General features: G+C 43.8%; 1 protein-coding gene across 4 annotated transcripts in view; it reads left to right on the plus strand.

Moving 5' to 3' along the window:
- The window catches only part of ESYT2 (extended synaptotagmin 2), a 78,051-nt gene extending 55,608 nt beyond the window's left edge, over window positions 1–22,443 (plus strand). The window contains exons 14-23 of one of the 4 annotated variants that reach the window (XR_014301122.1): window positions 4,294–4,356; window positions 7,527–7,601; window positions 8,419–8,505; window positions 12,759–12,908; window positions 14,350–14,735; window positions 15,831–15,929; window positions 17,250–17,319; window positions 18,900–19,005; window positions 19,668–19,717; window positions 19,813–22,443. Coding sequence is in view for 2 of the 4 variants with exons in the window: in XM_082692893.1 (XP_082549019.1) it covers window positions 4,294–4,356; window positions 7,527–7,601; window positions 8,419–8,505; window positions 12,759–12,908; window positions 14,350–14,735; window positions 15,831–15,929; window positions 17,188–17,319; window positions 18,900–19,005; window positions 19,668–19,717; window positions 19,813–19,858 (1,194 nt within the window). In the remaining 2 variants the exon portion in view is untranslated. Of the gene's footprint in view, window positions 1–4,293; window positions 4,357–7,526; window positions 7,602–8,418; window positions 8,506–12,758; window positions 12,909–14,349; window positions 14,736–15,830; window positions 15,930–17,187; window positions 17,320–18,899; window positions 19,006–19,667; window positions 19,718–19,812 lie in introns of all 4 variants that reach the window. The other 3 variants (XM_082692893.1, XR_014301121.1, XM_082692894.1) reach the window with 3 other exon arrangements.
- Window positions 22,444–23,322: the final 879 nt, after the last annotated feature.

Raw genomic sequence — 23,322 nt, forward strand, 5'->3', positions numbered from 1 at the left:
ATATAATTGAAAAGAAATTACATATAATTGTACTCTTTCTTTCAGTGAAGGTTTCTTGACTGACTTTAACTTCGTAAATTTTTATTTTTTCTTAAAGTGTTACCTTAACCTTTTGGCCAGTCTTCCAATAAGAACTCTGTGGCTTTTTCTGATAAAATTTCAACTTGGGGAAAGTTGTTCTGTTATTTAACCTTCCTACAGAATTTCTCATACAGTAGAATTTTTTTTTTCAGTCACAGTAATGTTTGTTATATAACAAGCCTTATATCATCCCTGATGGAAGTGAATTTGTTGTATATTTTAGGATCAAAGAATAGCATTAGTGAATTGGCCAGAAGGAACCGGGCCTCTTTCGTACTGTATATTTTGTCATGTTAAACTGAATTTAGATGACACAACATAAGCCAAACAAAAGCAGAAGTGAATTTCTCACTCTATTAAGACGGCACTTCGTGCATGAAGTGTGCTCTGACTGTCAGAGGCAAAGGGTCTTTGCAGAATCGCTGCTGGTTGGGGTTTATTGGAGACGGGAGCGCTTGCCCGCCAGCCCCCGCGGCTCTGAGGGGCGCTGGGACTCTGCCTCTGCGCCCTGTGTACTCGTGCTGCCCATTGACTGCAACCCGCCCTTCTCTGCTTTCTCCTCCTGTTTCCACTTTCCCAAGAGTATCTACGAGGGAAACTTTGGGTGTGGATACTTAAAAGAGAGGCGAGCGTCGGGACTAGTGTTTTGTGAAAATACTACCTCAGTCTATAGAGCACTATTTGTGAGTTCTCCGGTGTTCTTTCTTCTTATGTTTTAATGGAGACTGCTAGAATGTGGGCTGAACTTCTAATGCCATCGACTGGGTGGCATGGTGTGGCATGCGTGTTTAACTTTCTTGCATGATTTCAGTTACCGTGTGTGTGTTTCTTTTGTGCTTGTTTTGTAAAAGTCACACTGCTGTAACCACCTTTGGTGACTACATCTGATGATGAGATGAACAGACCTGGTGAGTCATGAAGAAGCCTTACGTTCCTAAGCTGCTTCCAGCCCGTAAAAAAATAAAGACAAAAATTCTTCTGAGGAAAAGATGAAGCCATAATGATTAAAACAGATTTTCTTGCAGTTCATCTCAGTGTGAGATGTAAATACTTACTTGCAAGCTTTCAAAAAACTTCCTTGAATCTACTTTTTCCTCCTGACAAAACACAGAAGCGTTAGAGCCTGGCTTTCCTGGCGGTGCCGGCTGTGCCGTAGGGACGGTCAGTGAGGACAGTCCGCCTGTGACCCTGCAATCTTACTTCTTCCTCACATTTTCACCAGAGCTGCTAAGGGAGGAAAAAACAGATGGACTTTGTGATTCAGCTTCTGTTAAAGAACTTCAAGAATTTCCAGGCATGGATAATTGAGCATTTCTAACCCTTATTTGGGAAGTTGATTCTGATCTCATTATGTCTGTGTCCCAGGGTCTTGCTCTGGGGCCTTGATTCTTGGTGCTTTTAGCGGGTGATTTTTACCTGCTTTGAGGTCAGAGAAGGTCACCAGTGGCTTATTCATTAGTCTAGAAAGTTACTCTTTCTAGACTGATTTAATTCAGTAACTAGTGAGATCCTTAAAGTTCTTTGGCCTTTGAATCCAACGGTAGTGCTTTGCATTTTTGAAGAGTTTCCATTTCTATTTCCACATACATTTTCAGATTATTCTTATTTAAAAAAGAAGAGTGGGGCAAAACTTGAAAAATACGTATTTTGTCCCATTTTATAGCTGAGGGAAATCAAGACCCTGAAGGGTTTGGTGAGCTATTGAGAGTCACGTAGTTAGGAAAGGGTAACCGTGGTCTCTATGGGTAACCATGGTGTTCCTGTTAAAGGCATTTTAAAAGTCAAAATGAGGTCAAAACGGTTGCCTATTAGCAACCATTCTCTGTCACTTTTTCATAAAATGATCTTCTGTTTGCAGTATTTCGTCGTGGTGGGCAGTACTGTAAGCCGCTGTCTGTAGACGGCAGTGTGCTTCTGCTGCTTAAACCCTGTTAGTGTACAGTAGCTTCCCTGAGTTACTTTTTCTCATTCTGTGACTGCTTTTTAAAGGAAATATTTCTGACCTCATGTCAGGATTTTTTAATTGCTTTGTAATATTTAGCTAAGACATTGCTGGGTTTTCAAAACCAGCTTTCTTTCCGCATTATCAAAATCACATACTAGTACTGCTTAATGATTCAAATACAGGCATCAACAAAATGTTTTATAAAATAAATGTGAACAGATTTGATTGCCTGTTTTCTTTTTTAAACCCATTGGTTTTCAGTATGAAGTTAAATGTGTTTTCAGTTTTCCTCAAAGTCTGACACCACTGGTATTTCTAATAAGTGCAAGTCACCATAGTCTCTTAGCTTCTGCCTACTCAGAACACTGAATTTCCAACCCTGTGCGTGCATGACCACCAGTGAGGCCATCTGCAGACCCTAGCATTGCAGGACTCTCTCCCATACTAGAAAGGCTTGCACAACAGCATCCATGTGCTGAGTACCTTCCAAGGGCTCTACCTGGGTGCCTCATTTCGGTCTCAGGCTGTCAGGACCACTTTTCAGGTAAGGAGACCGAGACTGTGAAGGACGGAGGTTAGAGACCCAAGACCGCAGCTAGTCGGTAGCAGAGCTGGAATTTGAACTCAGCTGTCTAGTCCATCTTAGTTTAAAGTGAATTCGTTATCATTTCAAGTTTATAAGTTCATAGATCTCTCCGTGAAGTTTATCTGAGCTGAGTGTTCACACTGTCATCTACTTTATAGATAAAAATGCTAACTATATAATGTGAAGACCATTGGGTTTGATGCTGCTGGTGCCATGTCACTTTTTAAAAGTTCAGGTGGCATCGCTTAGTTGGGAGTGCATTTGAGCGTTGGTCTCAGAACTGTGAGGTAAAGTCCCACACTGGGTGTGGAGACTACTGAGAAATAGAAGTCTCAAAAAAGCACAGGGAGCTGTCACTGCTTCCGGTCACGGTGGACAGACCCAGGGCTCACGGTGGGCTCCTCCTGGTGCACCGCGTGACCTGGCCTGCGTCTCCTCCTGGTACACCGCATGACCTGGCCTGTGTCTCCTGCAAGCCCGGGCGGCTTCCCACGTCCCACGGTGCTTGTCTGGCACGCTGACCCTCCCCGCGGCCTCTCTCTCCATGTTGCTTTCACTGATGCATGTCAGAGTAATATGTGCACTTAGCCTAGATCACATCTATCCAAAGTGAGCTTCAGGAAGGCTTCTTACGACACCTTGAAGATTATCAGGCCTCACACCTCAGGGCCGTGGTTCCCAGCCTCAGCTGTCCAGGCTCCTACTAGAGGCTGATCTGGTGGGTCCCGTGTTTGTAAAGCTCCACGGGCTGCCTCAATGATCTGACCTTTAGGTAACACTAATTCCTTTTGGCCAAACATTTTCATCTTCTCATGTGGCCCGCCCTGCCATGACCACAGGAGCCAGGGAAGCTAGTTACCCATCTTTGTTCATTAGGAAATCTGCTGTTTAATGAACACATAATAAAAAGCAGTTTGTCATATAAAGGTAATTACAACTAGCATGATAAAATCTTTACCCTTAAATGTTAGTCCTTGAAGGAGCCTGTGAAACAACTCAGTCTTGCCCTCTTGAAGGCAAGAAAGTAATGATTTTTTCAAAAAAATCAATAAAAGTAGGACATAAAACCCATAATAATAGAACTTTAAAGCCAGGACAGACCCTTGAAATGATGTGATCACTTCTGCATGGGCTGCTTGAGAGAGTAGGAGTAACGTGGGAAAGGCCCCCGTGCTCTGGTTTTGCACAGAAGGTAAATTCCAGAAGAAAGTAAAGTAGCATCTGCTCGGCTGGTGTGTGATCTTGATCGGAGAGCGATTTGGGCATGTACAGCCTATTCCTTTGTAGTTTAGATACAACCTGTAGTGTATTTATGGTTGATATTTGAGGGGGGGGGGGTTCGTTCAAGTAAAAGATAGCGAATACTTAAGGTGTCACTCCTGGGTCTTTCAAATCCCAAAGACAAGAGGGCTGGGAGTATAACAAGAACAGTACAGGATCGTAGTCATCACAGAAGAAATGTGTTTGGGTATTTATAAAGGCTTATTCTAAGGTAGAATCTTGGAAATAAAGAATTCTATGTGCTAAAAATGAGTTTTACTGGTTTTTTGTGTCATTCTTGTTGGTGGTTTTCATTTAAAGATTTTTTGTTCTCATAAATTTTTGGTCATTAACCTTACATAAACTCCTCGTTGCATGTTTTATTAACCCTTGGTATATTCATTTTCTTCTGACTTGAAAGAGTAACCCATTAGAATTTAACCCTGATGTCTTGAAGAAGTCTGCAGTTCAGAAAGCTTTAAAGGTAAACTAATAGCTTCCCTTTGAAAAGTTAATTGAAACATATTGAAAGAGATGATGCTTTTTAACTCTCATGAGTCTGTTGACAAATTGCCCCCCTACTAATGTAGTAATTAGTTGTCTAGTTAGAGCTTTTTTTGTTACCCAAGAATTAGTAGTTAGAAGAATATGTTAACTTTGAAGATAAAATTTATGAAGTACCAACATGATACATTAAGCCGTCTGTCCTGTTGGCCTTTGGCAGCAGTGTCTAAGATGGTTTTAAGTCATCTGCATTTTAATTGGACTTGAATTTGTGAACACAGTGAAATAGAAGATCTGTTTAAAAACTTATCCAGTTTCGAGATCATGATTTCTACATATTCTTCCCTTGTGCACTGTGACTCTCCGTTTGGAAATCACCTCTTCCAATATGCTGAGTTAGGGCCGTTTCTGAGTCGGTGACCTCATGGCTTCTGGTGCTGCTGGGTTTGGGTGACAGGTCTTTCGAGAAGCTTTAAATTTCATCAAATGAGGTATATTGAAAACTAAGCTCCACTCCCTAAAACAACATGAATGTGTATTTTCTGGCTAAATTGTGAACTTTTCGATGAGTTACAGTGTTCTATTATTTTTCCTCTGATTTCTTTGAACATTTAGGCTTAAATATTTGGGGGAGGGGGGTGGATTAAATGTAATTGTTGTAAGAAAACTCTATCCGAAGGAATCAGGAGTGGTTTTAATCCGCTTCATGTAGGAAAATAAGTTCAACTTTACAAGTGAGGAGGACAAATCGTGTCTGCTTTCTGACTAATAATTTAGCCCTTAACCTCCCCTGAGATGAAGTGTGGCCTAGCACGGAATTACTCTCTTGCAGTACTAGTTAGCACAGAAGTTGAAGTAACTACTCCCAGAACACTGGAAGGAACTAGATCAGCAGTCTCTCCTCACCGTTTCTGTGGTATCTAAGGGTCACTGGCCAGCAAGACATCATGGCTAGAGTGAAGGCTGTAAGCCAGACTGTCTGGGTTTGAACTGCAACCTGGCCCAGCCTGGCCCACTCCCCAGTGTGACCTAGAGTGAGATGTTCAGTCCTCTGTTACTTACAGACTGGAGGTGACAGGATCTTTTTTGGAGTATCGACTTAATAAGATCATGTGTGTAAAAGAGCTCAGTGTAGCGATTAATTATTATGACATTTAACTTAAACCTGACAACAAGGCTTTTTGGTATCGTGTCCATTTTTTAGACATGAAAACCAAGGTTCAAATAGATGAAATTTGTAGGTCTCAGTAATCAGTTGCAAACAGCTGAAATTTAATTCAAGATAGTCTAACTTAAAAACTCCTATTCTGGGGGTGCCTGGCTGGCTTAGTCAGTAGAGCATGTGACTTAATCACAGGGTCCTGAGTTCGAGCCCCACGTTGGGCATGCAGCCTACTTAAAATATAAAAAACTAAATGTTAAAAAAAATTTTTTAACTCATTATTTTCATTATACCTGTATATCTGACTTATGCTCCTGCGTTTTGAATATTGCATCATGGTAGAAGACTTAGTGATTTTATCTTAATTTCATGAAATCTCAAACATCATTGATTTAAATATAGACCATTATTTTATGTACTAAGAAAGAAAAAAGTTCCAATTAGGGCTTGATAGTGTTTGTGTTTATTGGAAGGATTTTTATGCTTAGGATAAATACAGATTTTTATTATATCACACACAACAAAAGGAAAATGGAAGCAAAATAAATCAGTTAAATAAAGAACAACTGTCTTACCATTGGGACCTGCCTACAAACAGGTACATAAAGTTACCAAGTGTAAGTTTCATTCTGTTTCCAAGAGATGTTAGAAAGTTAAAAAAAAAAAAAAAAAGTGTGTCTCAGAACTGATAAGGTATACAGTAACTTTAGGAATGAAAGCCTATTTTTCCAAGATGCAGTAAGCCCAGAAGCAGTTTCTGTATCAACGCAGTTGCTGTATCAGCAGCCACTAGAGCTGAAGATGACTTTATTTCTCTGAAATGTAACGGAATCTTGGCCCGTGGCACTGCGTGGCACTGTGAAGGGGGGACGCCCTTCCTTGAAGGCCAGACTATTACCCAGCCACACCCAACTGCATTGGAAGTTCAGAAATAGAATTTTCACGTACGTACAGAGGACTTGCGCTCAGCTTCCAGAGTGAAAGGAAGGATTTCGGGGAAAAGTTAGTATTCTCTGCCACAGTAGTCTATAGCCTTGGATATTTTTTTTAACAATATTTATTTCATTTTGCAGAATTTATTCTCATCAAAAAGATGAACCAGAAAATAAATTATCACAGTATGTTTGAGCTAGTAACATTTTATTCCGATAATCATAAATTTGATGCCTGTTTCTGTCATTGCTACGGTGTTGAGGATTGACTCTGAAATTGTTCAACTAAAAAACACTTTTGTGACGTTCTAATTAATTCCCACTAACATATATTTAACTGCATCTTCTTGTGGGGCTAAGTTATAAATAAACCTCATGTCCCATATATGTTGTGTTTTACTATGTTTTATCACCTGTCTGCTAAAGTATGCTTACCATTTTTTTTATTACTCCTGAATTTTTCTCATATTTATATCTGCTTAATTTAATGCAATTCTAGATTGATGTTTGTTCTTCCAGTCAGAATTACTTAGGAGCTGGTAAGCAAGATTTGTTATCTGATAGCTACATGTGTTCACAGAAGATACTAAGTTAAAAATGAGAAGACTCTGATACTTTGTAGTATTTTTATTATTTCAGCCAGGGGGCTGTTTTCTGAATTGTACACTCCTACCTTTGCCTTCTTTGTGTTTTTGTTTCCATTGGCTGCACTTACTCATCTTCTTATACCAGTAAGATAAGTTTTAAGAGCTGGAATTAGTGTTAAAGATTTTTGGAAGATTCCATTTTTCCAAAGTAACTTGCTTTAAAAGTAAAAGACCTTAGCATTTAAAAATCATAAGCAAACAGGAATTTTCTTAATTTATCTCATGGTAGATAAAATTTTGCTTTGGGATATGTTCAGCAATTATTTTCCGATTAAATTTTTCCCAGATATTCCTTGTAACTGAAGTATCAGAAATAAGTAGATTGATATGAGCCAATAATCTCATTTTTAGTAAGCCCCATTTCAAGACGTATGCTTGCTTATTTTGTCTGTTTTTTGTTTTTGGATAGTCAGGGAAGAAAATAAACAGCAATCCAAACCCTCTTGTCCAGATGTCAGTTGGACACAAGGCCCAGGAGAGCAAGGTAAGATTCTGACTAGTTTCCTGTGATGTCACTGTTGCTGCTCTAAGATGAGAACTGGCAGCTGGCTAATGGTGTAGGCATGAGATCGTTGATTTCCATATCTTTCTCTTGTTTTCTCAAATCAGTCAACTCATAGATAACCATACTTCTTTATTGGGTAACAAATATATTGTTCATTTCCTAAAGTGACATTAAAAAATTATAGTAGCCTTTGCTTGATTTCATGGATGAATGACGTGGGATAAAGTTCTAAGTTTTCTTTGAATGCTCTGTAAATATTTTGTTTGAAAGATAACCAACAGTCCTTAAAATTCAACAAACACAATTCTATTCAAGAATCAAGGGCAGTGCTGTTGCTATAATGTCTTCCACTTTCTACAGTTTCTTAATGTAAGAAAAGCATTTCAGGAATTATTTAAAGCTATAGGCCATTGTTCGCTTTTAAAATGTTTACAGCAAATAAAATCTTAAATAATAAAATAAAATGTTCACAGTTTCAGAAGCTTCCTGAGTTACCAGCGTTATATAGAAGAAGAGGTAGAACAGAGCAGACGAGGTCTTGTCTTTGGGATGGGCACACAGTTGGGATTCCCTAACAGTTAACTTCCCCGACCCACTCTAAAAGCTTTGGACGATCTCTGTCTTTGAACACTTTTCACAATTAATACATAATAGCACATGCTCAGCAAATAAGTGCCTTGGAATTTAATTAAAGTCATCCTGAGCTTCCAAACACAGTAAATGAATGAACCCACAGTCTCGGCAGCCCTTTTCCACAGAAAGTATCACAGAGCTGATATTTGGTGATTTCTTTCAGATTCGGTACAAAACCAACGAACCTGTGTGGGAGGAAAACTTCACCTTCTTCATTCACAATCCCAAGCGCCAGGACCTCGAAGTCGAGGTATTTTATTTGCATTTTTTAGTAGAATTATAGAAATGCAACCAACGTACAAATCACTGCACGGATTTGAAGAGTACAGTTTATGGACCCATCATAATCGGTATATTTTTGTCAAACTTAAAACGTCACACTTTTTGATATGTAATTTTTTTTCAATTTTCAACTTTGGATTCTTGTTTCTAGTATCTAGAAATGCGACTGACTTCTGTATGTTGGTACATTATTGTACTTGGTCACTCTTCGCCGTTTGCGGCTCTTTTACGATCACCTTCTATATGGCAGTCACATTTTCTGTTAATGATGTCACTTCTACTTCTGTGTTTACAGTCTGGGTGCCTTTTCCTTCCTTTTCTTGCCTTGTTACCCTGCCGTGGCCCTCCCACTTCTGGACTGAGTAGACATCTCTGTCTCCTTCCCGATCTTGTGGGGGGAGAGTCTCGAGGTTTCACTGTTAAGTCTGATACTTTTTCAGAAGTTTCCTTCTCCAGCTGCTCACTAGTTTGCTCAGCGTTTTTTCATGAATGGATATTGAATTTTCTCAGAGGCTTTTCTACAGCTATTGAGATGGCCATATGGTTTTTCCTTTTATGTTTGTAAATGTGGTAAAATACATTGTTGATTTTCAGATGTTAAACCTTGCAAACCTTTATTTGGGGATAAACGCCACGTGGTCGTGATGCAGTACCCTTTTTATGTATTCAGTTCAACTTTCTAAAATTGTGTGACGAATTTTTGTACCTTAGTCCTGAAGAATACTGATCTATAAGTTTGTGTTCTTATGACACTAGTGTTTGTATCAGGATAATGCTGTCCTCATAGAATGTGTTGGGGAGTGTTCTTTCCTGGCATTTTTCTAGAAGAGTTTATGTAGAATTGGGTTTTTTCCTTACATGCTTGGAGAATTCCACCAGTGGGTCCATATTGACCTGTAGTTTTGTAAGAAGGAGCTTGAATACAAACTAATTTCCATTATAGATACAAATCTATCTAGGTTATCTGTTTTTTCTTGATGATTTTTTATATTTATGCCTTTCAAGGAATTCATCCGTTTCATCTAAATTGTTGAATTTCTTGGCACAACATTTTTCAGAATATCCCTTTAATGTCCTTTTAGTATCCTAGAAAGATGTTCCCTTTCTTGCTCCTGATACTGGTAATTTTCTTGTTCCCTCTCTTTTCCAGGATCAGTTTGGCAAGAGGTTTATCAGTTTTATCTTCTTCAAGGAGCATCTTGCACTGCTTCTATGTGAAAAGTCTGCTGCTGTTAAAGTCTAGAACATTTTTGACCAGATCTTCACATTTTTCCTGCCCGGGCGTCTCTGCTGTTGTCCGTCCCATCCTGTTTTTTTCCATCTTAGATTTTCCATTTACAAAACATTTGGATCTTTTTTCTTCCATGTCTTTCTTGTACATTCTCATGTTTAGTGTGAGAGTTTTTGATGCCTTGTTACTCATTCTGTCATCTGTATAATTGCTGCGTCTGCTTCTGTGAGTTATTTTCCTTCATTATGGCTCATATATTCCTGCTGCTTCGGTTGCCTGGTCATTTTTCGTTGTGAATTTTACATTCTTGAGTGCTGAGGTTTTGTGTTCCTTTAAGTATTTTGGAACTTTGTTCTCATTTGCAAGTAAGTAACTTGGACACTGAGCCTGTCAAGGTTTGATTTAGTTCTGTTAGGCAGGCCCAACAGCCTTTTAATCTTGGGATCATGTGGCCTCGCTAGTTGGATGCCCTGGTGTTGGGATTTCTCACTCTGTTAGGAGTGGATACTGCCTGCAGCCCTCTGTGCTCTGGGAATTGCCCTGCGCCTCCTGGGGCATCTTTCCTGGCCTCGGGTAGTTTGCTCGCTCATGTGCTGATTGGCTGAAGATGAGGGATCTTCAGAGGCCTCTAGCTCTCTTGGAACCTCCTGCTCCCTGATTTCTTCACCCTCCCTCCTTCCGGGCAACGACTCCCATCTCTCTGGCGTCCTCGGGCCGGAGTCAGGGCCTGGACACTGTCTAGGCCGGGCGTCGTCGTCAGGCTCACATCACTTAGTGTCCGTGCTCTCCGGGCACTGCTGTGTCCAGTGTTCCATGTTGTGCAGCCCAGAACCCATCATCCCGCACGTTTTGTCTGGTTCTTAAGCTAACATGGGACGCTAAGTTTAGGTCTGGCTGCTCTGTCATGGCCAGAAGTACAAGTCCTCCACGTGTTTGAACATACATAATGTATAGAAGTAGATACTTGGGAGGGTCCGAGCTCCTGAACGTACACCTGTTCTTCTCGGTGGTCGCGTGTTCTGTCCTTCGCTCATACTAGCTTAGCCGCCAGGGAAGTGCCAAGTGGATCACACAGCTCGTGTCACATTCCCATTGCTGACGTGCTAAACATGCCAGCCTAAGAATCCTGGCTCCGTCTCTTTTTTTGGTTAGGTCCTATTTCCCAACATTCAGTCTTTGAGAAGTTTAAGGGTCTCCATTTTCTGTTTGGCTTGTAGAACTCTGACTTTGTTCCTCAGCCCCTGGAGGTCGTGAGGTCTGAGAGGGGACGTCTTGCAGTGGGTTAGCCCAGCTCCTGCACTGTCAGTCATGCCCAGCCTGGTCTGCTTTTCTGTGTTTGCTCTTTTATATTTCTGCTTTCTGTTTCATACAAAATGTGTATGCTTAGCTAATTGTTTATTTTGTATTTGTCTAGCTGATTTTTTCTTCATAAATTGTACTATTTTTCAAATAATCTGTACTTAAAGGATCTTTAATTTTTTTTTTTATTTTATTTATTTAAGGGACACCTGGGTGGCTCAGTTGGTTAAGTGTTTTGCCTTCAGCTCAGGTCACGATCTCAGGGTCCTAGGATGGAGCACCATGGCAGGCTCCCTGCTCAGCTAGGGGGTCTGCTTGTTCCTCTGTCCCTCCCCCTGCTTGTGAATGTGCACACCCACTCTCTCTCAGACAAAATCTTTTTAAAAATGCTTTTATGATTACAATTTAAAAAGAAATAAGCAATCAGGCTTTTAAATGTTCACGTTTAGTTAGCATCTTTGACTACTTACTTTCATATAGCCCATGAAATCTCCAGAGTTCTTACTCTGTTTGGTTAAACTGTTCTGTATTACTGGGACACCTGGATGGTTCAGTAGGTAGAGCATGGAGATCTTGATCTCAGGATCATGAGTTCAGGCCCCACTTTGGGCATGGGGCCCACTTTAAAAAAAGGATATATTTAAAAAACAAAGCTATTTTGTATTACAACACTCCTAACAGAAATAACACCGGTTACAGAAGTAATGCCAAAGGCTCTTACTCAGGAGACAGAAATTGCATTGCCCTTAAAGTGTATACTACAAATTTTCAGAACAACCAGGTGGATTTTAAATAGGAAGTGTTTAAAAGGCACTTAGAAGGGGCACCTGGGTGGCTCCATCGGTTACGTATTTGCCTTTGGCTCGGGTCATGATCCCAGGGTCCAGGGATCGAGCCCCGCATCGAACTCTCTGCTCAGCAGGGAGCCTGCTTCCCTCTCTCTCTGCCTGCCTCTCTGCCTACTCGTGATCTCTCTCTCTCTCTCTCTCTCTGTCAAATAAATAAATAAATAAATCTTTAGGAAAAAATAAAAGACACTTAGAAATGTTTTTCTCTGTAAACAAGTATCACCAGTAGAAACTTGATAAGACATATCACCATGAATGTGTGTTATCACTGTTTTCACAGAATTTAAGACATTTCTTCCTAATCTTCGGATTTGTGTAGACTGCTGCCTCTTTTTTTTTATATATGTTTTTTTTTGTTTGTTTGTTTTTTTAAAAATTTTATTTATTTATTTGACAGAGAGAAATCATAAGTAGATGGAGAGGCAGGCAGAGAGAGAGAGAGAGAGAGAAGCAGGCTCCCCGCTGAGCAGAGAGCCCGATGCGGGGCTCGATCCCAGGACCCTGAGATCATGACCTGAGCCGAAGGCAGTGGCTTAACCCACTGAGCCACCCAGGCGCCCCTAGACTGCTGCCTCTTAACTCACGGTTCTTACGGATTCTTGAAACACAGTGCTCCATCTGTGCTCGTTGTAACTGTGATGAGGAGGTGACCTGCACATGGGGCTTGGGCACAATGTAACCTCACTCATCACAGCATTCTGAGCGCATCCATTGTGTGAGTCATTTACGAGAGCCCTACCTTAGAGATGGCAGAAGTGATTTTTAAAGACTGGATTTGGGACACTTCTATGCTTTCTGGTCTTTACCTTCCCAGCTGAGTGTGTTCTGTCATGTGTCCCTCAGGTCAAAGATGAACAGCATCAGTGTTCTCTGGGGCATCTGAAGATCCCTCTCAGTCAGCTGCTCACCAGTGACGACATGACCATGAACCAGCGCTTCCAGCTCAGTAATTCAGGGCCCAACAGCACTCTGAAGATGAAGATCGCCCTCAGGGTACTGTAGTCTTCGGCAGCACGTGGGAGAGTGCACGGGGTGGCGAGCAGCACTGCTCACGTTCATGGGCCCTGCTCCAGAGTAGGGCAGAGGGCCTGGAGCACTCATGTGCGGAGCAGAGGCTACTGCTGACCGTTTCCAGATGCCCCAGGGAGAGAGAATTGAGGCTTGGACTCAGACATCTGCCCAAGTTGGTGTTTTTGATTGCTTGAAGCAGGCCAAGTTAAATTTTCAAAAGTCATTCAAGAGGGAAAAATTAATAAAATTCTACAAGGTGGTAGACATTACAAACAAAAAAGTTTGTGTCTAAAATAGATAGTGATCCTTAGGAGTGCCTAAGGAAATGTTCAAAATTAGTGAAGTTGGCAAACAGATGAAAAAATGCTATAACTCACTAATTTTTAAAATGCAAATTAAAAAGAACCCACTTTTTAAAAAAATTAGAGCAAACTTAGTGGAGGATGCAGCATACATGGGCTCTTTGCACTTGGTCCCGACTCTGGGGACCAGCATAGTTTCTGCAGGAAGGCCTGCGGTGTCTCCCGGCCATGAACGATAGAGCCCCTTGAACCAAGAACGCTTTCCCTGCAAATCTGACTTTCAGCAAGAGGGCAGAATGCAGAGAGACCTTGAACAGAGAGATGTCGGCCGCAGCTTTGTAACAGAGGCAGGGGAAGGCGGCGTTATCCCAGTGACCCAGGTGCAGGGCTGTGAGCACAGGCTCTGCTCAGCAGAGTGCTGCACACCCGGCCACTACAGACGAACGCCAGCAAAGCACAGGGTCCACGTCCTCACACGAGCTGAGGAGCGTGAGGCCTACCCCGCATCGACGCTGCTGTGTGTAGTGGCCGCTGGGCAGGGTCTCCTTGCCGCCCATCCCTTCTTAGGGTACGCAGCCCGTGCTCACCCAGCAGTGACGTCACCCGCACCTGTGTGGGAATGTGTGCAGATGGAAGAGGCTGAAGAGAAACACCCAGAAGTGACACTGACGGCACAGAAGTCATACTCTGATTTGTCAGACTTCACTTTTCCTAAGCTGTCACATGGCATTACTCTAATAGTAGAGTGAGTGAACATATAGACCAGACTGCTCAGAAGGTTTTGTGCCAGCTTTTAAAGAAACGTTTGCAAATGACTGTATCTGAAGTCATTCAGGTATCAGGCTGTTCTAGTGTCACTGACTTTTTTTTTTTTTTTTTTAAAGATTGTATTTTTTTATTTATTTACTTGACAGAAAGAGAGACACAGCGAGAGAGGGGACACAAGCAGGGGGAGTGGGAGACAGAGAAGCAGGCTTCCCGCTGAGCAGGGAGCCTGATGCGGGGCTCTGTCCCAGGACCCTGATACAGTGACCCGAGCCGAAGGCAGATACTCAATGTCTGAGCCACCCAGGCGGCCCTAGTGTCACTGACTTTAATTTTATGTTTATTTTCACTTCTAGGTACTCCACCTCGAAAAACAAGAAAGGTCTCCAGACCACCAACACTCAGCTCAAGTAAAGCGACCCTCTGTTTCTAAAGAAGGGAGGAAGATATCTGTGAGATCTCAGAAGTCTGCATCACCAGGCTCTGGTGACAGCAGCACAGCCCCGTGCACTCCAGTCATGGGAAGCAGCAGTAAGCCTGGCATGGAAGAGAGAACCCAGCCTGTGGAGGCCAGCCCCCAGGGGCCGCGAGACCTGGGCAGGAGCTCTTCCAGCCTCCAGACCGGTGCCACCTACTCCCCCAGCCATGTCTCCGTTAAGGAGCCCACCCCAAGCATAGCCTCAGACATATCACTGCCCATCGCCACCCAGGAGCTTCGTCAGAGACTTCGGCAGCTGGAGAAGTAATTAGACACCTCCTTTGTTCTTTCCTGCTGCGGAGGGAACATCATCTTCAGTTAGTTAGAAGAACTCGAGGTGGCTTTGGCCTTTGGCTCACTGAGTCCTTGACTTTGAAAATAAGCCTCCTGTTTTCTTGGACCTAATATTTGGCTCATTTAAGGATCGGGAAGCAGTGGGTAGCAGGTTCCATGAATAGAAAAGGTCTGAAGTTGTGGTGTGCCTGTCCTCAGACCAGGAAGACGGGATCTAGAGCTGATGTGAGCTCTAAGCACGGCGACTGTGTCTGTGCTATAACAACAGGTCCTGTGTGCTTAGCGTTCTGACCTCTGGCTGTTGTTGTCTAGTGTTTGGATTCATAAATGTGCCCCTGCGTTCTTGAGAGGAGGCATACAGCTTCCAGTTATCACAAGCTTCAGACCTTAGCCTTTTCCTCTCAGCGGAAGGAATAAACTTGCCCTTTGAAGCCGTTCTTCCTGTGTGTCGTTCTCAGGGGTGCGTTGAGGAGTAGGAAGGGAGGCAGAGCTGAAGTGAGTGCTCCTGTGGGGAGAGGAGGGACGCAGGTCTGTGACCTCCACAGCACACTTCTCTCCTTCGTCCTTTCGCACTTCCCCTGTTGTGGAAAAAAGAAACCAGTCCATTCCTCTCTTGCTTTAAAAGCAACACTAGAATTTTAAATAAGAAAGCACCTTCTCTCAGGAACCAAGTCTGGGGAGTAGCCGGCACAGTCTTGGGTGCGTCGCACCAGAGCCGCCGTCCGCAGTCTCGGGAGTCTGTGCCTTAGCCCTGAGTGAGAAAGCCAAGGGGTCCTCTTCTGTCCGAGAGTCTGCCGGACGGAGCACGCAACGCGTGTGGGGCCTTGAGCAAGCGTCTGTCGTTTGGGGAGTCACACAACCTAGGAGTCTCATTTTTACCGTGCATCCTAACTGAACAAGCTAAGTTACGTGGAACCCTTACTTGAATTGTGAGTTCAGCTGGTTGGTTGAGAGTCCAAAGTTCAGACTTTGTTCCGTCCACGGGCAGTGTGGTTCCTTCCCGTGCCAGGGTCGGACGGCCTTCAGTTCTGAGGAGAGCGTTAACCTTCTGCTTTGCTTCCCCAGTGGGACGACCCTGGGCCAGTCGCCTCTGGGGCAGATCCAGCTGACCATCCGGCACAGCTCCCAGAGGAACAAACTTGTGGTGGTCGTGCACTCCTGCAGGTGAGCTGGGCCCCCGGGCAGCCGTTACATGGGGAGCAGAGCACTGAGTTCTGGCCTCACCAAGGTCACGAGATTGTACCCTAACCCTAGTATTCAATGTTGTGCCCTTGCTTTGGTCTCGTCGCTATTTCGTAGGTGAATATCTTCTATTCAAAGCCATTTGGGCTGCTTTGTAATAGACGCTTCAGTTGTCATCCTGGATATTTAGTATTACATGTAACATGGTAACAAAAATATATTTTTTTCAAATGTCTCTTTGGGGTTAAATTTCCAGGAGTAAGTTTATATCAATTCGAAAGATCCAGAAAAGTTTATGGGCTCATGATGGCATTGCCAGTCGTCTCTCAGGACTGTTTCTGTGGCATACCAGTTCACACGGGCACCTGAGGGTACAGGTGTGCCTTCCCCCCGACCCCCAATCAGAAACAGTGTATCGTACAGTACACTAATGTAGGAAGTGTCACATGAGATGCCAGTGTTGCTATAATTTGTATAATTTGATTAGTGATGACAGTGTGCAGCCAACTAATTATTTCCTTTTTAGGTAACTTGTCATACATTTACAATATAAATGTATGACATAAATATTTGGATCTTGCGAAAGACTTCTAGAAACATAGGAAGTTGAAATCAGTGACATTTAGAAAAACTGTAAGTGTAGGGTTCCGTTTGCGCCTGTTTGTTGAGCACCTTATGTACTCTCGCGGTGAGAGAATTACCGTCTCCCAAATAATCCCCGGCTAGATCTTCAAGTTGATCAGTAAGCAAATAATTTGAAGTGGTTGCATGTAATGAAGTGCTGGACTGTGTCTGGCTCAGGCCACTTGTCCTAAGAGCAGAGCAGCGAGGGCCGCACAGAGGAGGTGAAAGGTTCTGGTGAGCGAAGGGTGGAGAGGAGTGAGCCGCTGAGCCGGCCCCGAGGAGGGGATGGCCTCGCTGGGGTCTGCCAAGGGCTGCTGCCCCCAGCCGGAAGGAAGGCTTCTCCCTCCGTGGGAGAAGACACACGTTGTAAGTACGTTAAAGTACTTTAAAGTAGAGCAGGGTACCAGAATGTCCCCCAAATACTGGGCTCAGGAGATGGAGGCAGAAGTCGCCTCCGCCAGTGAGTGAGCACAGGGTGAAGACAGAAGTGCACTTTGTTCCGTCGTGCTTCTCAGTGTTTGAGTAAATGGGAAATCAGAACTGTGAACTTGAGCATGACGCTTACTGTCACTTTCCCGGATTCTAATATCTAGTGTTCTCTGGTTTGTGTCGTAAGAAATCTCATTGCCTTCTCTGAAGATGGCTCTGACCCCTATGTCCGCATGTATTTGTTGCCAGACAAGAGGAGATCAGGAAGGAGAAAAACACACGTGTCAAAGAAAACACTGAACCCCGTGTTTGACCAGAGGTATGACGCTTCCTCGGGGTGGGGTGGGGCACAGCCTCTTGATGCCTCAGATACGGAAGGCTTGATCAATACCTTTGAATGACAGACCAACACCGTGTTGCAAAGTGTCTGTGAAGAACTCCACATTAGCGCCCACAGACTTGCCAGACTTACTGCATAAATAAACATGTTGAACTTCATCTAGAAGCACCATACCTAGGAAGTCCGCGTTGTGGACACTGTGGAAGAGAGACTTGTGATTGAGGACCTTAAGAACTTCATTTTGTGGGGTTGTATCTTTTGGTTTTTTAGTTATAAATAAAAACTGAGAATTAAAAACTTTTTCCTTCACATTTTTATTTAAATTCTAGTTAGTGAACATATAGTGTAATTACAGTTTCAGGAGTAGAATTGAGTAGTTCATCACTTACCTACAAGACCCAATGCTTGATTTTAAATTTTATTTTAAAAAACAATAGTAAACCTATAACATCGTAAAATGTTTTCTGAAAAACAACTAGTTTCCAAAGCAATAAAAAAAATGTATATAAATAAATGTCATTATTGTTTAACATTTTTGCAGATCTCTTTAAAGGTTTGTCTTAATAAATGTCGTACTGCTTCTGCTGTCAGTCTGATGTGCTCATCTCCAGAGAGGGTCTGGGGAGGGGGGCCTCTAGGGTCCTCAGGCCACCTTTACGTAAACCTCAGTCTGTGCAGACTGGGTGTCACACGTTACAGCTCTGTAGCCAAAAATCCACCAGCGTTTTGGGAAATAAAGTCAGATGGTGTCAAAGTATCTGTTACTTCTGTTTACATTTATCTTTAAAGGCACTGGTCGTAGCTTCACGCCAACAACTCTGTTTAAGCACGGTCGTAAACGGGCAGGTGCGCCGGATCCTGGTGCTCTCACTTACCTCGAAGCATGCAAGGATTCTCTACCTGCAAGCCTGGGTTTCTGGCTGCTCCTGCCCCATGCAAAGGCCAGCTGCATTCCAACCACGGCCCTGCAGGGCCTCAGGCTCTCTGTCTTCTGCTTTACCAGAGACCCTGCCTCACAACAGCCAGGCGCCAGCCAGCTTTGAAGACTTGGTGCCCTGGAAGCATTTTAGTCCGTGGCACCTGACTTTAGCCATTAAAAAGTGCACTGCAGATCTGTTCCCTTCCATGTGCGTGTCACTTAGTTCGCTCACCCAGGGGTGGTAGTTCGTGCTCTGTAGTCTTTAGGCCTGGAGGATGAACTTGTGAGGACCCCCGATGTGTCCTGTAAACATCCCCAGTGTGCCCCGCCTCCCCACCACGTTGCTGCAACTATTACAAACACAGCATCCCTCCCTCCCATGAGGGGGCCACAGGCACTAGGGCCTTTCCCCTACTTAACGGTGCAACAGTCCCCACGTATGTTTGGAAAATAATGGGAAAAATTTGTTTTTGAGTTTTTAGGAAATGCCAGGTCCAAACACTGAAGAGCTCAATTGTGTAAATAAAACCAACATGACATTTGGGACGGTCTCATCGCAGAAATGTCATGTCTTAGTTACAATAAAATACCGTAAAGTTACTGGGGAAATTTAAGGAAGGTCCTCTCTTCTCCACGTCAGCTTTGATTTCAGCGTCTCGCTACCAGAGGTGCGGAGGAGGACCCTGGACGTGGCGGTAAAGAACAGCGGCGGTTTCCTGTCCAAAGACAAAGGGCTTCTTGGCAAAGTAAGCACGGGGATAGCCTTGGTCAGGTCCTGTATTTCAGGAACATTAAACTCTTACCCAGAATGCATTTTTTTAGACCCTACTTAAATAAGTAGAGAAGGGTAAACTTCCTTTGTAATTATGCTTCTTTATAAAATAGTAGACGTGAAAGACCGTGCTGTTTAAAACCTGAGTACGCCCTGAAGGTTATTTGTACATACTCATACAGTTAGCATATTACTCATCTAACAGATTAGTGGCTTTATTTTCTGAATTTATTCTAGTCTTTGTCTAAATTCACATGTAACTCCTGCATAAGATTATATGTTCTTTAATATTAAATACAGAGGTCAGGTTAGGGAAGAGGGAGTTTTCGGTTAGAGCTCCCGGTGATGGTGATCTGTACCGGCCGTGCTGCTGTTAGTGGCACATGCGCCGGATTTCTGTGACTCATCAGCACTGAGTCTTAGCAGAACTTTGAGACTGCTGGGTACAGGGTGGAGCTCTTGGATGGGACCCGCCGTATCATTCACAGGGGTCCTAGCGCCCAGAACACCGACCAGGAAAACCTCAAGCTAACAGAGAGAGGGTTCTGTGCTGAGGCAGGGGGAGGCTGGGAGGATTTGGGGGCATGTGCGCAGGGGCTGCTCCTCCCACTGTGACCAGTGTCGTTCCGCCCACAGGTGTTGGTCGGTCTGGCGTCCGAAGAACTAGCCAGGGGTTGGACCCAGTGGTGAGTGTCCCACCACAGATGAGCCCTGTGTGTTTCCTTCAGAGCACTGTCCCCAGCTGACCTCAGGTCTGTCCTCCTCTCCCTGTGACCCCTAGGTACGACCTCACAGAAGATGGCACGAGACCACACGTGGTGACGTAGTCCATCGGGCGCGAGGAGCCCGCCCCGGTGTCCCCACCCACGCTGTGCGCTCAGAGCGCACCCTCCCGCTCCTGTACCAATACTGGTTTTGTAATTTCACTGTATTTAGTTATATAAATCTTCATAGTTTTATAAACCATGTTGACATTTTAGGCATATTTGGCCAATATTATCATTAGCTTTTATATGTTTAATTTTCTCTAGTATTTCACCCGTTACAGTAGTGTGTAATAGGGTAGCAGTTAGTTACTGTGTCACATAAAGAGGTTTGTCCGTTTTCTCTGCCAGGAACCAGATGTATGTATGTGCTTTACTGTTGCCTTGTTTTGTACACACTGGGGTACACTATGCCATGTAAATAGACTATTTTTTATAATCTCTACATGCTGGTTTGAATTCCGAAGAAGATGGATTAATGAAATATATTTTTTTTCTTCTAAAATGTATTAAATTCTTATGACAGATAATCACTTTGTCTTCGCAGGGTAAAGTTCTCAGTGACCAGTTTTATGGTGTTTCTTATTAAAAAGGCTGAAAGTTTAGATATTAGTATACTGCCCATCATGAATGATGAAAGTATTCAAAATACTACCAGTTTCTTAAAGATGTATCATTGAGAGTTGAGTGCATATAAGGAAAAGTGTAGCTGAGCAACGCAGAATACGAAGAGATTGCCATGATCCATGAATCATGTTGCGCTAGTTTGAAATTTCTTACGTAAAATGAAATGTCTTAAGTTTATTTTTAATTACTTGATACAAGTTATTCATGAAGTAGTACACAGATACACAGTTCCACTTCCTAAAACAGAACACAAATTTTCAGTGTTTTCCCAGCCTGTGAAGACAGGCTCACGTGGTCACCATGAAGTGTGTGGGGTGGGTCTTAAGTAGGCAGGAAGTCGGTTTGAAAACCGACAGCTCATCCATCCGGCCATCGGTGCCACATCGTCCATCGGATTCCCTGCGTGAGGCCGCCGGCTGCTGGGCCGAGGACTCCGGCTTCGCGGCTGGTGATTGTAAATAACCATTTCCTGAGTCTCCTCACTTTATGCCATGACTGACCTCAGTACTGGGATATTGTTATACAGCTTTTGTTTGGGTTATTTGTTTCCTTTTGGGCTAGTATAGCATGTTCACATGCCCGAGGCTCTGCAGTCGTGTCGTTGGCTGAGCGCGTCTCTGAGAAGCGTCTGATGCAAAGGACTTCTTCGCCATGAGAACATTCCGGAGCCGTGTACTCGGAGACCGAGGGAGTACTTGGTGACCGGACCTGGAGAGCTCGTGGACTCACGGACTGCTCGTGTGACCAAAATACCAAAGTGCCTGTGGTGGGTGCTGGTGTGACTTCTGCACACTCCTGCCTCCCGGCGATTTCACGTTGGTTTTAACCGACGCGTGGAACCATGGGTTTGTTCATAATGGAGTCTGTAGTTCACGACACTTTTCATGTCATCATAAAGACTGCATAACCTCACCGTTTCCTAGTTAGTGAAACCTCACTGTCAGCCGTGTCCAATGTTCATGTACAGGAGGGAGTTTATTAATGTTTCAGTGCACACACAAACTAGGAGCACACAAATTAGCTGTGGTGATTTAGTAGCGTGGTGCAGGCAGGGAACTACTTACTAAATCTGGTTGCCTGCCCATGGTATTAGATTTGTTTTCTTCATTCAGTCTGTTGAAGGGCTTCTGGCATGATCTGTAAAGAGAACTGCTCACTGAAATGCTTCATACCAATGCTTTTTACCAACACCCTAAACACTGGGGTTTTACAGTCATGTGCTCACCTGTTTGGTACATATTGACCTTATGGATTTATTTTATTTAACAAATGAGACAAAGTAAATACAATGAAAGGTGGAAAGCCAGTTAGCAGCATGACACAGGCCTTGTGACCCAGGGGCCGGGGAGCCTGCAGGTTCCGAGGCCTCTGGCAGCAAACTTTGTTCTGTTCTGCTTGAAAGGAAAGGAAAAAAGGAAAGGGACTATTCTAAAGACATAAAACGCTTCCCGAGGTGATTCCGTCCTGTGGCAACGTGAGCATTTACCGAGAAGCTCTTCTGTCCTGTGGGGAGGGGCGAGAATGACCGTTGAGGCCAGACTCGGCACTCCAGGGTCCTGGAGTGGAGAACACTGGAGTCCTCGAAATGTTCATCCCTGGTTCTTAATAATCAGTTCGTCCAGGAAAAGGGAACGTTAACTTTTCTATATTGAGCCAAGCCAATGGGAGGAAAATTAAACGGATTTGAATTCTGTTAGTTTGTACATGTGGGTTGCTTATCCTGTGCCTTAAAGTATGGGAGTGGAGTGTGGCAGTGGTGTTTTCAGGTTTCAGATCACAGCTGTACGCACCGCAAAGGACATTCTGCCCTAGGAGAGTTGGTGTCGCTGACACGCTTCAGCAGGAGGTCAGCCCTTCAGGAACCGTGCGACCAGCGTGTGTGTGTTTACACTCTGGTCGCTGCCCGCTGCGAGTGGGAAACAGAGGGGGTTTTTTAATTATTATTATAGAATGTCCTTTTTGATCAACTAATTTTACATGACAATGCATGTATTTATTCAATAAACTTTTATGTTACCTAACTTGTGATTTTTCTTTTGTCTTTTGAAGTGAAGTTTTCAGTGTGGGATCAAATATTTTAAAAAGTAGGTACAGTACATTATTTATACGTTCTGTGTTTGAATTCTTTAATTTCCAAAAAAACATGAGGTCACCGATAGTAGGCCTCCTGTTCCATCTTCATGACCAAGGTGGGGCTCAACCCCACAACGCTGAGATCGAGAGTCAGAGGCGCCACCAGCCAGGCCGGCCAGGCACCCCTCTCTTGTTCCCATCTTTTGTTTTCTTTTTTCTTTTTTTAAGATTTTATTTATTTGCCAGAGACAGAGGGATCACAAATAGGCAGAGAGGCAGGCAGAGAGGTGGGGGGGAAACAGGCTCCCTGCTGAACAGAGAACCCGACACGGGACTTGATCCCAGGACCCTGAGATCATGACCTGAGCCGAAGGCAGAGGCTTTAAACCCACGGAGCCCCCCAGGCGCCCATTTTGTTCCCATCTTAATTTGACTCTCCTCTGCCTGCCTTAGACTAGGGTTTTAAAAACAGCTCTTACGAAGGACAGTCACAAGTAGGAAAAATAGTCTTTGAGGGTCTTCTCAGAGCCCTTGCGAAGTGATGACACGGAGGCTGGCTGGACCAGGTGGGGAAGCACTAGGCCGGGCCCTGCCGGTGCCCGTGGCCGCTGACACCCGGCCCTTCCGTGCTGCCGGCCACTCATCAGGCACTTTTACCACAGACTGAGAATGTGGACAGGCACGGGTTTTAGGGCCAGTGCCTGTCTTAATATTTACCCTGCCTTCTGCTCGATACCGGTGACTCACCATAGTTTCCCAGTTTGTATGTGCAGTGCAGACTGCTGCTGGGCCAAGGCCCGGTAATCCAGGGCCTCTTCGTTAGCCCT

The sequence above is a fragment of the Mustela nivalis genome, assembly GCF_964662115.1.
Source record: "Mustela nivalis genome assembly, chromosome: 12".
Taxonomy (NCBI): Eukaryota; Metazoa; Chordata; class Mammalia; order Carnivora; family Mustelidae; genus Mustela; species Mustela nivalis.